The sequence below is a fragment of the Falco cherrug genome, chromosome 6 (genome assembly GCF_023634085.1).
Source record: "Falco cherrug isolate bFalChe1 chromosome 6, bFalChe1.pri, whole genome shotgun sequence".
NCBI lineage: Eukaryota > Metazoa > Chordata > Aves > Falconiformes > Falconidae > Falco > Falco cherrug.
In genome coordinates, this window is record NC_073702.1 from 66,027,143 (window position 1) to 66,040,588 (window position 13,446).

The window sequence follows — 13,446 nt, forward strand, 5'->3', positions numbered from 1 at the left end:
ATTTTGGAGAAAACTAGTCAGAACAAGATTGGAAAACATTTTTTCTATTATCTTAAGGCCAGTAATTTGAGATCTAATTTCAGTGATGGGTGAAATTCAATTGTCTCTAGTATTACTCTCCCTAGTTCAAACATGGGTATGACAAGATACATGCATTAATATTCCATCTTTTATGGTTAGAATCATTAGTATCTTACCTATCACATTAAGAGTCAGAAAATAAGTAACAGGTCATAAAGAAATTAAACCAGAGGAGCTTACAGAAAATGAACCTTGACAACCTATTCTTCAAATATGCATAATGATATTTGAAAAATATAAAATTGAAAAAATATAATTTTCCCCTTTCAACTTCTTGTATTTTCTAAAACTCCTCTCACACAGAGAAACTGAACTGAAAAAGTCCTGTAAGACTTCATGTTGTAATAAGCAATCTTTTCAGTAATAGGCTTTTCTTCGCCTGTTCCTAAGAATATATCAAATCTCAAAAATTACCAAGGTAATCAAAGTAAATCATGACATTCTGTGGTTCAGGCTAGCAGAAAACTCAATTGTTACAGTACACAATGCCACATGAATGGGTGATCACAAAAAGCTCCAGTAACAAAAATCCCCAAATCAAAAACTTGCAGACCTTTCAAGCTTATAATGGAGAAGCATATAATTTTAAAAGATAGCAAGGATGTATACTGAGTTAACTGTTCAATTATACCTGCAAGTTTAAAACTTAAGACTCAGAAGGAAGGCCACGCTTTCCATTTAGCAGAAGTATCAACTAACCTTTTCTTATTAGAAACACTTGGATACCATTAACTAACTACCCATTTCAACTGCAACACCGAAGTACTTCACACCACACCTTTACTAAATAAAAGTCAAATTACAGTAACTGATGTAGTATGATAATCCATACAGCCTTTACCTAAAAAGTCTTTTGGGTCACTGATTTTAATGGGAGAAAATGATTTTGCACTGAAACATTCCCCTTGGCACTTTCCTTCACCCAAATTTTTCATCACTGGCATTGGACTTAGTTTCTTGTTTTCCCTCCTTCCATATCTATGAAGCTGCTTCTTTGCTCCCGCAAGTCTCAAGTCTTTCAGAATGTCTTTTTTTAAAAAAAAATAATCCTGCTTTCAGTTTAATTTCAGAGTGCTACAATAGCACTGCTACATATCATTTGCTGTAACAGCCTCAATGGACAACATTCTCTAAACTATTCAGCAATATCATCAAGTTAGTAAATGAAACACGTTTCATTTTATAAAATTAAGAATATACTCCTTAACATCGAAGGTGCTTAAGAATATCCAGGGAAATATTTTTTTCCTAAGCATAAAAACATGGTAGAAAGAATATACCTACTGGCAAACATATTTAATAGTGACCAAGTGTTTATAGGACATGTTTTGGAAATAAACTCTTATTCATTCTTTATTGTAGAGACTGTCAGATCTGTGAACGTTACTAGCACAAAACAGTTGTTCATCCATCTACTAATGCAGCAACCAATACACCTACTGAGCATAGTGCCACAGACTATTCCTCACTGTGCAAGAATTCAGATCTGAATCAAAAGGAGGGGCGGGGGGGGGGGGGAAGGAAAAAAGAAGGACTTAATTGTGAGTTACAGAATGGATGTAATAACCTAGGTTCAGTAAAAACAGACTGCACGCACATAAGTCTCATTACTCTCTTTCACCTGTTAGGTCATGAAAAAAAAATGAACTGAAAAAAAATGCAAAGCCACAGAAATATTCTGCCTCTATTGCCAATGAGTTTAAGCCTGGGGTCTGTGCATTACCACATATTTCCCCAATACCAGAACTGAAAACATGGCTCTACTCATCTGTGGAGCTAAAGGAAGAATGTACAGCACCTTAAAACAGGCTTGAACCGTAAAAGCAAGGACACTGAATTCAAACTTGAGTATTCTATACTCAATCATTAGAAGGCTTAGTTTTGAAATGTTAACAATCAAACAAAATTAAAGTTATTTCATATCAAACAACTTCCTACTAACAATTTTTGGACAAATTAGTCTTCTAAGTGTAGAAACTTCCTAAGAACAGGGGTTTTTTTTCCTAATGATCTAAACAAAATTTTGCTTTAATGCATAAATAGTGCTACCTTCAAATTCCATCAATTTCAAACATTTTGATACTTGCACAATTTACTATCTAGGAAGAGGGTTGTGCAGAAAGCACACATTACCATACCCAAGCAATACTGACCTTTCTCTTCTCAGATGGAGTAAGTGTTTTCCTGCTGTCCCTTTCAGGAAGTCTTCCCTCTCCAATCTGCTGATATGCTCATTACAAATTAATAGTCTACTTTCATCATTAAATGGTGTGTATGACCTTTGGTCTGCTAAGCAGTTACTATTAGTTCTGCAAAGATTATTCATCATAGCTGGTTCTTCAGAATCTAGCTTCTCTTCACCTGAAATAGCCAAAGAGAACACATTTTGTAGAAGTGTTCTTACACAATACACGTGACAGAGCTCAAAAGAAATTACTGTTTGTCATGTTACATTACCAGAATTTGCTTGTATCAATTTAAAAGGTGAGAAAGCTTGAGACTATTCAGAGCAATGTAGTCAAAGTCTTCTTATGAACATAATTTCTTAAAGTCTTTCAGTTTTGCATTTTAACATTTTAATCTTTCATCTATTTTATTTTCATTTCCCTTTTAAAGATAGGTGGATTATACATTGTGAAAGAAATTATTGTATTTCAGGATCTGAATATTATGAAGAAACACAAGCAAAAGGTAGCTGTTAAACTTGTACCTTGGTATGTACACATGATAAGGACCTGCACAAAAATTTACATAAACATTTACAATATCCTCAAAGGGAAGAAGAGGCAAACTCAGGCTATAACTACATTAGGTTCTCAACTTGTCCAATTAGTAACATCAACTTATTAAGGCTAATAGATTAAACTACATATCAAGGTACATGATATAAATATATATTTATAGAACATATACATAATAATTAAGTAAAGTTTAGTACTTTTTGCATAAGACTTATTTTGCAATAAACTGAATAGCTCACTTTTAATCTTATCATATAAAGTGACAATCCCAGGCAATGTAAGAATTGTCATTATTACAAGTAAGCTTTCATTAAAGACAGAGTTCCAGCACATTTTATTATGAGCCAATGTGCAGGAAACCAAGATGTCATTTCCCATGTGCAAGAAAATCACTTTTAAATCCCATGTTTAGCAACTTTTATTAAGTCTCCACTAATGTAACTCAACAACAAATACAAAGTAGTTGGAAATCTGTTCAAGACATATCATTCTTCTTTGCTCCTCCTTTTACACTCAATAATCCATCAAGGAATCTCCTTAGATGATATTACCTCATTATCTCTTTAAACATTTCAGCATTCAATATTAATTTTACCCACTGACAAAAACTTCCAGTAAAAATTCCATTACTTAGAAACTTGCAGGAAAAAAAGGCACCTGCATAGCTTTCAACTCACTTTCAGAAGTGAAAGTCAGTATGATTTTTGGAAACCACATTTTGAAAACTGCCTTAAAGCCATTTAAATGTTTTTAAAATGTCCCCTGAAAGGACATGTAGGTCCTTTAATGTAATATAGTAATTCATGTAATTAATGATATTAAAACCCATCATGCAGTTTATTTTTCTAGGAAATAATACATATCAAAACATTCTTACTCTGATCAGGAGGAACCATTTTAGCAGAAAGGGAATTTTCCTGAGAAGTTCTAAATAAGCGTGCCCGAACACTGCTGACTTTTCTAACCCCTGCAGCATCAGCAGGAGGTTTTGGAAAAGAAATGGAACATTCTTCATCTTTTGCAAAAGTGACTGGTATTGGTTTCTGTGACAAAGATAAAAAAGGTATTTTAATAAAAGCACAGGTAAATTCATTTTCATATAAGCAAGAAAAAAAAAAAAAAAAACCAACCCAAATTATTTATAAGAAGGGTTCAGTTCACAATAGAACAGATAAAAGTTTCATAGATTTGGTCTTTAAGAAATTTTCATTTTCATATCCAGAATCTAATGATACCATTCCACTGAACAAGCCAGATACCTGTACCATTATCACCATAGAAATCTATTTAAAAGCAAACAATCAGGGATGCAGAAAACAAACAATAACTAGCCTGAGCAGAGCAACTTAAACTAAAAATTATTTATTTCCCTCGTAAATACTCATTTAACATCATCTGCAGTATGCTTATTTAAGAAAAAAAAATCTTATGCCAAAGACTGGTGATAACAATTCTAGAGGCACATCTATTCTTTAGGATTTGGTTTTCTGAGCACTAAAGTAGTATTTCCAAAACACTTCAAATGTGTTCATATCGTATGTACCATTCCTTATCACACTGAGGCAAATCATGCAGATCCAGAAATGTGTAAGTTCTAGTTTTATATATGTCATTGCCTTTCACCTTAGAAGATGTGACCAACCCCCTGAACTTCTGGTACAAAAAACTTGTTGTGCCCTACATAAGTGCATTTCCCTCTAAGATCAAGGTTCTTTCCCTAAAATAAAGAATCCATTAGAAATTCTCCAGTTTGATCCTTCAGAGCTCTACCTCGTGTTATTTGAAGATAGCCAAGAGGTGAGATCTACTCCCCCACAACCACCGTGACTAATACAAGCTCTTCATTTACAGTGTACTAACTTATCTCCATTGGTAAAGCAGAAAAGGCTGGTTTTGCATTGGTCTTAACAGTAGTTTTCTCTATAGTTTTTTTCCACTCTCACACACACGATAAATTAAAAATTAACACCAGTATTTAAATCCAACTTGAGATACATTTAATCTAAATATAAATACAGTCAGAATTTTTAAAATTTGATTCATATCATTACCTTATCAAAATTAGTGAAGAATAACATTTCTTGGATTTTTTTTCCCCTAATTTTTTGAAGAATGCTACATTTGGATTACTGTCTTGAAGAAAGAATATACACAGCAAGCATACTTAACTGCTTTAACATGCTCTGTTTTCTCAGGTACTAAACAAACGATCATGACAATCTTATACGTGAAGATTAAATATACAAAAACCTAAAAGGGTAGATATACTTATAAATCAAAAACAATTCAAAACTTTCGCAGAGGGGCAAAAAGGGGTTCTTACAAGTACCTTTATTTGGTTTTAAATAAACTACAATCACTACATACTGTAGACGTATAAGTCAAACAGAAATCACAATCAACCTAGTTACTTTCAAGTTATTGATCACACAACCACAGAATGGTAGAGGTTGGAAGGGACATCTGGAGGTCATCTTGCCCAACCCCCCTGCTCATGCAGGGCCACATAGAGCCAGTTGCCCAGGACCATGTTCAGGAAGCTATTGAAGATCTTTGGGTGGCCTGTGCCAAGGCTTCGTTACCTCACAACAGGAAAAGGTGTTTCCTAAAGTTCAGAGGGAACCATCTCTTCAGTTTGTGCCCACTGCCTCTGGTCCTGTCACTGAAAAGAGCCTGGCCCCACCCTCTTTGCACACTCTCTTCTGGTACTTATATACAGTGATGAGATCCCCCCCCATGGGCCTTCTCTTCTTCAGGCTGAACATTCCCAGCTCTCTCAGCCTTGCTCCAGTCCCTTCACTGGACTCTCTCCAGTAGCTCCCTGTCTCTCTTGAACTGGGGAGCCCAGAACTGGACACAGTATTCCAGGTGTAGCCTTACCAGTGCTGAGTAGAGGGGAAGGATCACTTCCCTCAACCTGTTGGCAACACTCTTCCTAATGCAGCCCAGGATATCATTAGCTGCTTTCTTAGTGGCAAGGGCACCTTGCTGGCTCATGTTGATGCTCATGAACTTTTTATATTTTAGTAATTTTACACAAGAAAGCTGACTCAAGTATCCATCTTCTGATTCTTGTTAATGTCACTTAGAATTACAATGCAGTACAGCAATATTTAAATACTTAAAATTATTTTCAGGTTTCTTTGGGGGAGAAAAAAAATGACAAAACTGACTTTATAAGTCTCAGACTAGCATTACAACAGGCTTCCATTTCTCCCCAATGTAGTCAAACCATTCTTTTTCCCTAACGCTACCGATACACATATGTCAGTATTGCGTGAGTTATTTCCAGAGTACTCACATGATCCAGCGGGCTAAGACGAACTCCAGACACTGATCTTGGTTCAGCCAAATCAAAACTGGATGCATGAAGGCTAGCATAAATAAATCAAATATAATATGAATAAAGAGGACCCAGTATTTTCTGGCAGTTTTTTAATAGCATGCTTCTTCCTTTTGTCAATGAATATAGGGAAAAGGGGGAAGAAAGGAAAAGTGATAGAGCAGTTCTATACTATACTCTTCTTCCACAAATGCTATTTAACTTTGATATCTGCTAATCCAGCAGCATTAAGGGAGAAGAATTACACGATAAACTGTATTATGGTAGGTGTGCAGGCTATTTCACACACATCTGCAATAATTCTCTAATATTAGCCTAAATTCACGCACAAACCCAACAGTGGTTAGTGCCCAAGCTATCTGACACAAGCTGCAGAACGCTGCATGGCAGAAAACCCGTATTTGTGCAGGCATGAGCATGCTCCTTCCCATACACTGAAGCAGCACAGACAGAACAAGCACAGATGTCTGCCAGAGAGACCTCATTACCTGGTCACCAACAGCCAAGTCCTACTCAGGCTCTTGCCTTCTGTAAGGGCACAACACTACGCAATAAGGAATATGGGATACATTGAGAGCCTGAAGTCATGCTGCCATGAGAACAGCATAGACACTGACTTACTTTATGGCCATTCAAACACATTTGAGCATCCCTTCTGGCATGCCTGGCACCTGACATTACAAATACAGTTCATATCTTCTCCCTACAATCATTACAGAATTGACATATAAGGAGAGCTAAAAGACTGACTTGGAAAATGGATGAAAAAAGCCCAATACACATTTTTTTTCTCGTCACAGAAGACTGATCTATTGAATTCTGTGAATTATAGTATGTAACAAAGCTCCACATAAAAATAATTTTGAAGCAGTATAAATTTTGTTTAAAAATGAGCATTTCAAACTTCAAGATCTACAATTTCGTATTTAAAAAGATCTGAGAAAGCTCTGAAAAAAGATCTAGCAAACAGTTTATGTGGAAACAAGCAAGCTTTCACAGTTTCTAGGGAAAAGCTGAAGACTATCTCACATAAAAGCATACATTGTCTTAAGAAAAAGGTGAATTACAGACCATTTGCCTATACTATTCTCCACATACAAAACCAGTGTAATGACTGCCTCTGGTAGCTCTAATCCACAGGAACTTCCTGGATGTTTAGATTAACACCAACAGTAAGGATCATTAGAAGAACGCAAAGGATGTGATTAGGAATAGATTAACACAGGGAAAAAAGTCACTGGAAACATAATTACAGAATCAAATCTCTTGCTGCTAAAGGATATTTGAAAAAAATCTTAAAGCCACAGTACCTAAAAACTGAAGGAGGTCTATTCTGAGGAGCTCGTGAGGATCCATATCCAAAAAGTTTCCTTTGATCTTCTGTAGGTGTAAATGGTCTCTGAGTACTTAGCGTACGTAGAACATTTCTGGCTTCATTTATAATCTCAGAACTGGTCTTCTGCTTTGGCACTGAAAGCCTGTAGAATGGTTCCGCCTTTTCTGTATTTTTACTCTTTGAAGCTTGCATTCCTCTGCAAAGTAGGAAGAACACTGTAAAATATATAAGGAAGGCACAGAATATAATGCTAGTTTTAAATTACAAACTGTTAATTCATCAATGGTTATGCTGCTGCAATGTAGTTAAAAAAGATATTGTAACAAAATCCTAGACAGTGCTCAAGTAGCTGATACTGCATTTCCCTCACTATTTCTCAGTTCTATAGGAAAATCCTGATGGCCAGAAAGCATGTGACATGGAGGGCCTTTAATTTTGTAGAGGGAGCTAAAATACACCACACTCAGTACCACAGTGCTTTCTGGGACCAATACTACAGCAACGCTGTTTCTTAACACTTGATTACAGGAATTTAGTAATATGCTGTAAAGAGATACTTTCTTTCCAATGAACTTGTGAAATACCCAATACGAGTGATTTACCTTACCAAGGCCAGCTTCTTAATTAGTCAGAGGTATTACTATTATCAGTACCTGAGGCACAGTTATCAGAACTTGATAAGCAGAGACAAGAAAAACTAAGCAATAAGAATTCTTCTTATTCTGGATTTTTACACTTCCAACTGCTTCTTCTGGTTTTATTTTGAAAGCCTATACATTCTTGCACAGTTTCTTTAATTAATACACAACCCCCCCCCCCCCAGCTGAACTACACCAGATAAAATTGGATGCCAAGGAACAATGCACCAACCTCTGTCACTAAAAGAAGCATAATTATAAAACACAGGAACAGATCAGGAGCCGGAGCCTGACAGTATTTTTAATCTTTCCAATTACCATTAACAGATTATTTTTCTTCATTGTGACTGAATTTGGCTGTCTATGCTCCCTACTTATCCCTCTGTTACAATATGATTCAAAAGAGTTAAGTGAGAAATACCACTGCAGCAGTCTGTTTGGAGCAATTACACAGCCACTCCTCACTGAATAGAGAAGGTATATTATCATTCCCTATTCTCCTAGCCACTGGGAATCAAGACTTTGACCTTTAAGTGGAAGGTCTTCTGCATGGGCCATATGTCCGGTACAGTAGTTATCCAGCATACATGGAAACAACAGCTGTGAATAAATACTGAAACATAATCAACATGATTCTACAAATCAGAAATTTGACTTAATTCACACTTCTTTTCTGGTCTATATATTTCCACCCACCTTGCTAAATTTTAAAATAAGTCTTCTCATGTAATTTAATATCTTACATTTAATCTTTGAAGGACACTGTTTTCTTTAGGTCTTAAAATCTCTGTGATCTGATATTGAAATGTGTATTTTATGAGATTTACGTATATGTTCTACAGAGTTAAACTAAGAAGCAACCTGAGAGGTACAATGTGTTTCTGTGGAACAGCCCATCTCTGATACACTCAGCTTAAAGTTTTGTTAATTCGGCTGTCAACTGCAGATGTTCTATCCTAGAAGTGCATTTATTTGCCACAGTTGAGACCAAACTGCTATTACAATATCAACGTTCTTTTGAAGCTTTCACCTCTTACCTATGCAACTGACAAAGGAACTTTTGTACTACAGGCTTCATTAGATAGGTCCTACTATTTAGCCGCCGTTAGTCACCTTTCCAATCCATTAAAAACAAAGTTTTAACCACTAACGTTGCAAAGAGAACCTAGCTTGGTTTGAACGCTTGGCTGAGCCCCGCAGCAGCCGCTGCCGAGCGCCGAGGCGGAGCCCGCTCCGAGCTCTCACCGGGGGGCGGCAGCGAGCGGGACGTCAGACAGCACCGGGCCGGGGAGAGCACCAACGCCTCCTCATTTTGGCCTAAGGTAGCATTGCACACATTCAGAAGTAGTAGCGATACAATACCAATGCATTATTAACTGTTAATCCATAACCGTTTGCCAGAAAATGTAATAGAATGCAGAGAAACAAGTAGGCAGTGTCATAAAATATGAGATGCGTGTGTGTGTGTGTGTATATATGTATATATATATATACACACACACACACGATAGGATAAGAAAGCTTACTTTTCCTCTCAAACCTTTAGGAACCATGAGTAATTCTTCACCTGAATGAGTCTGGCTGCTGTGCCATCACAGCACAACCACTGTCTCTCAAAAGACGGATAAAGATGATTTGTACTCTTTGTTTTCTATAACGCCCAAGGCTGAAACACCAAGCAACTGCTTTGCTGCAGCAACACTGAAGAAACAAGCTTCATCTGCTCTCCAGTGTCGCACACCCCAGAGGATTTGAGGAAGCACTTTCAGCTATATGACACCAGCTCTATTCCCAGAAAATTACTACCTCAACCTGTGCATAAGGAAAAAACCCTCCAGTCACCAGAAGCTTTCTTGACTTTGATAAGCATAAGGTACCCGAATGATTCAATCACAGTGCCAAAGACTAACTCAAAGTAAGGTGCAACAAGCCAGAAGTGGAAGTATAGGATGAAAGAGCTGCACAAGAGTGGAAGGGAAGCGACTGGCTGCCCAGTGTACAATCTGGTCTTACCCTTGACTTTCATTATTTATACAAGACTGTTAGTTCTGCCTGGTTTTGTATTTATTTGTAAGAATTTCTATTTTTCCCACAAACTCTACTCTACATCCTTTTTAAAATAAAGTATCTTAGTTGCAAGTAAGAAATAATTCTTAGTGCTTCTTCCTGAAAAATCCAGTAGTATTCCCATTTTGATTCCCAAGGCCAGCAGGGGACAGATAAAAGGAACGTCACAGTGTCAGTGGGGACAGCATAAACAGTGCACATAGATCTTGTCCCCCACTGCTGTCACCATTTCTCAGGTAGCCTTTAACCTGCACAGATTAAAAGCTCCTCTCTGACTCTCTACTGGAAGCTAGAAGAGTATTGCACCAGTGTCTGAAGAGCCGTACTGGGGCTCTTGTCTTTTTTCCCCAGTTGTTTCCTCTGGAGGTCTGGTCTTTGCTGTACAGGAAGATTTGAAAGTAATAGATAGCAGTACAGGATCAGAGAACCCCGGATTAGTCCTAGCTATCTCCAGAAGTGAGATAGCTGCACCCTCACAGCACTTACTCTGGGTCAATCAACACATTAGAGAATCACGGCTGACTACATCAGATGTGGCACCACACTGGCTCTGCCATCCTACCTCCCACCTCAAAACCAGTGTCATTTAACAGCTAGCACGCAGAGTGGTATGCTTGCAATCACCGAGTGAGGAGAAACCCTGTACTCAAGCCATGAACATTTGCTCACCTATACCTGGATCCACGTTCCGTCTGCCCAAGCAAATTTCCACAACAGTTAGCACCCAAATGCAGGTTTAGTAAGAGTGAACTAATAACGGGTATTGTAAGATGTCATTTTCAACATCAGCAATGTATCGACCACAACCGCTACGCTTTCAGATTGGTGGAATTTTGAAGCCAAGAGATCACTACCAAAAAGAAACGAGAACAAAGTTACAAGAAACCGAGCCTGGGGCACTCAACAGAGCGAGATTTCCAGCGCAGCCCTCAGATAGCTGCACAAGAGGGACTCCCCAAACCAGCAGCACCTGTGGAGCACGAGCTGAACCCGGGCTCTGCGAATAACCAACCAAACCAGCAGCCGAGACCCCCTCCGGGCCGCGGCCGCCAGCAAGCTGCCAGGAACGGAGCGGAGCCCCCCCGCTCCGGCCGCTTTCGCGAAGCCCCCCGCCCGAGCCACCGCACCCCCCAGCCCTCCGCCCCCGCAGCGAGGCGGCAGCCCCCGCGGACGAACGCTACGGTCAGGCGGGGCACGGCTGCGGTTCTGTCTCCCTCACGGCCCCGCCGAGGATCAGCACCCGCCACCGCCTCCGCGGGGCTCGCGCCCCCCTCACCCTTCCCGCCGCGGGCGGCCTCAGCCCACCGGCGCCTGCTGTTCCCATGGCAACAGTACACACCGCGACCGTGGGGCGGCCGACGAAGCGCGGCCGACGCGGCGACACGCCGGGCCGGGCGGGACCCTCACTCACCTCCGCCGAGGGAGACGGCAGCCCCGCCGCGCCGCCGGCACCCGTGCGCCCCGCGCGCTCCCTCAGCCGCACCTGCGGGGCCGGGGGAGCCCGGGGGAGCCCGGGGGCCAGCGCGGCTGCGCGGCCACCTCAGGCGCATGCGCAGGGCGGGCCGAGGCGCGCGGGGCCGGTGCAGCGGCCGTGGCAGACCGGCTGTGGCAGACCGGCCGTGGCAGCCCCCGTCTGCCCGGGCGGCGCCCCCGCACCCCAGCGGCAGCGGCGGGCCGCGGGATGGGGGTCGTGGTGGAGGGCACTTCCCCCAGCCGGTCCCGGCCCGCGTTTAGGGCATAGTAGCAGGTGGCAGAAGGCCAGGTCAGGGTTGACAAGTCACTCGGTTCGGCGATGCTGTGTGACCTGGCAGGACACCTTCTCTCTGAGCTCAGATCACAAATGGAGACGTTGAAATTTTTCCCCAGTAAAGCGAAACCCGGGGACTCGGGCACGGTGCGCAGCAGCTGCACGACCCGTTCCGGAGCCGCGCTGGTCAGGCCCCGCGGGCTGGGTCACCTGTCCCGGAGGCGCCCCGCCTGGGCACTGAGCCTGTCCTATTGATATTGTATGAACTCCTTTTAGGATAGAATAAACCTTGTAGTTAAAACATAATGAATGTAAGAAATATATTCTAATGAAACCAGTAGTTGCACAAGAAAAGCTGCTATGAAATCCTCTGTACAGCCCTGTACCAAGGCTAAGAACTTATATTTACTCAAAGAATGTAGGTATAGTATAGGTCATGTAACCATAGTCTGATAGAAATAATTAATGAAATAACTGATGAAAGAAAGAGTCTGTTTCTTTAACTTTCTCTAACAAGGGGCCTGTTCATAAGTTATCTAGAGGGAGCGACTAAAAGAAACAAGCAGAAGAAACAGATGGTCGACAGATTGGCTTAGACCAATAAAAACAGTGCAAACTTGCAAAACCATCACATACCAGGCAAAAGGTGAAAAGTACACCATGAGGAAGACCTACGGCCTTCCTCCCAGAGACCACCGCCCACATCCTGAAGACCCCTGCCCACAATGCTTGGAGGAATTTGCGCAAGCGCAAAGGACTGCTAAGCTAATTAACATACGAAGCGAGAGTAGGCGGGGTTAGGTAATGAATATGTATAGGCGGTAATTGAATATTCATTGCTTTATTGTATAAATATAAGATAGTTAGTTACTTTAGACATGCACGTCAGGCAGAAGGATCCCCCGTGTATCCAGCACTGCCAATAAAGAATACTTAGTCACTAAGAACTTTTGACTTCGTTCTTTAAATCACTATCTCCTGCTCGCCTCCTTCTCTGGGAGGCCAAAAGCGCCTTTCACATTGACCCGATACCATAAAGTCGGGCACAGAGAAAAAAACCTCTAAAACCTGAAGTTTTAGAAGGCAGGCATTCTTCATTACTGCGCTGGGAGTGTCACCGAAATCGGGATTATGAAACACCTTAACACCAACGCAGCATTAAGCAGCAGGCGTTGTTTACTGCGGTGCACGGGGGATCGCTCCACATAACATGCATGGCTTCCTTCTCTCAGGTAGCTTTATACAGTACATGTATACATATTCAACAAATTTCCCAGAAAAGACATACGTATTCATGAGATTGCCCAATACTAATTATAATATTTGCCCTCCCCCTTACGCATGCCCAGCTGTCCAAAGCAGGGGTCTTCGGTGGTCTCGAGGGTCTGCAAATTCACCCACTCCTCTATCCAGTTGGCTAGTGTTTTCCTTTGTAGTCCCCATATATGGTCTTAAACCAGGTCATCTCGGTCGCTTACTCTTTCTTGGCCTGG

The 13,446-nt window shown here is 40.8% G+C and overlaps 1 protein-coding gene across 4 annotated transcripts in view; it reads right to left on the reverse strand.

The window, feature by feature from the left end:
* ARMC2 (armadillo repeat containing 2) overlaps positions 1–11,714 on the reverse strand; it is a 67,976-nt gene extending 56,262 nt beyond the window's left edge. For 3 of the 4 annotated variants that reach the window (XM_055713301.1, XM_055713300.1, XM_055713298.1), the window contains exons 1-6: positions 11,618–11,712; positions 10,876–11,056; positions 7,476–7,697; positions 6,124–6,196; positions 3,700–3,865; positions 2,235–2,442 (exon numbers count right to left, since the gene is read on the reverse strand). In XM_055713301.1, coding sequence (XP_055569276.1) covers positions 2,235–2,442; positions 3,700–3,865; positions 6,124–6,196; positions 7,476–7,693 — 665 coding nt within the window. In that variant the 5' untranslated portion in view covers positions 7,694–7,697; positions 10,876–11,056; positions 11,618–11,712. Of the gene's footprint in view, positions 1–2,234; positions 2,443–3,699; positions 3,866–6,123; positions 6,197–7,475; positions 7,698–10,875; positions 11,057–11,617 lie in introns of all 4 variants that reach the window. The other variant, XM_055713299.1, reaches the window with a different exon arrangement.
* Positions 11,715–13,446: the final 1,732 nt, after the last annotated feature.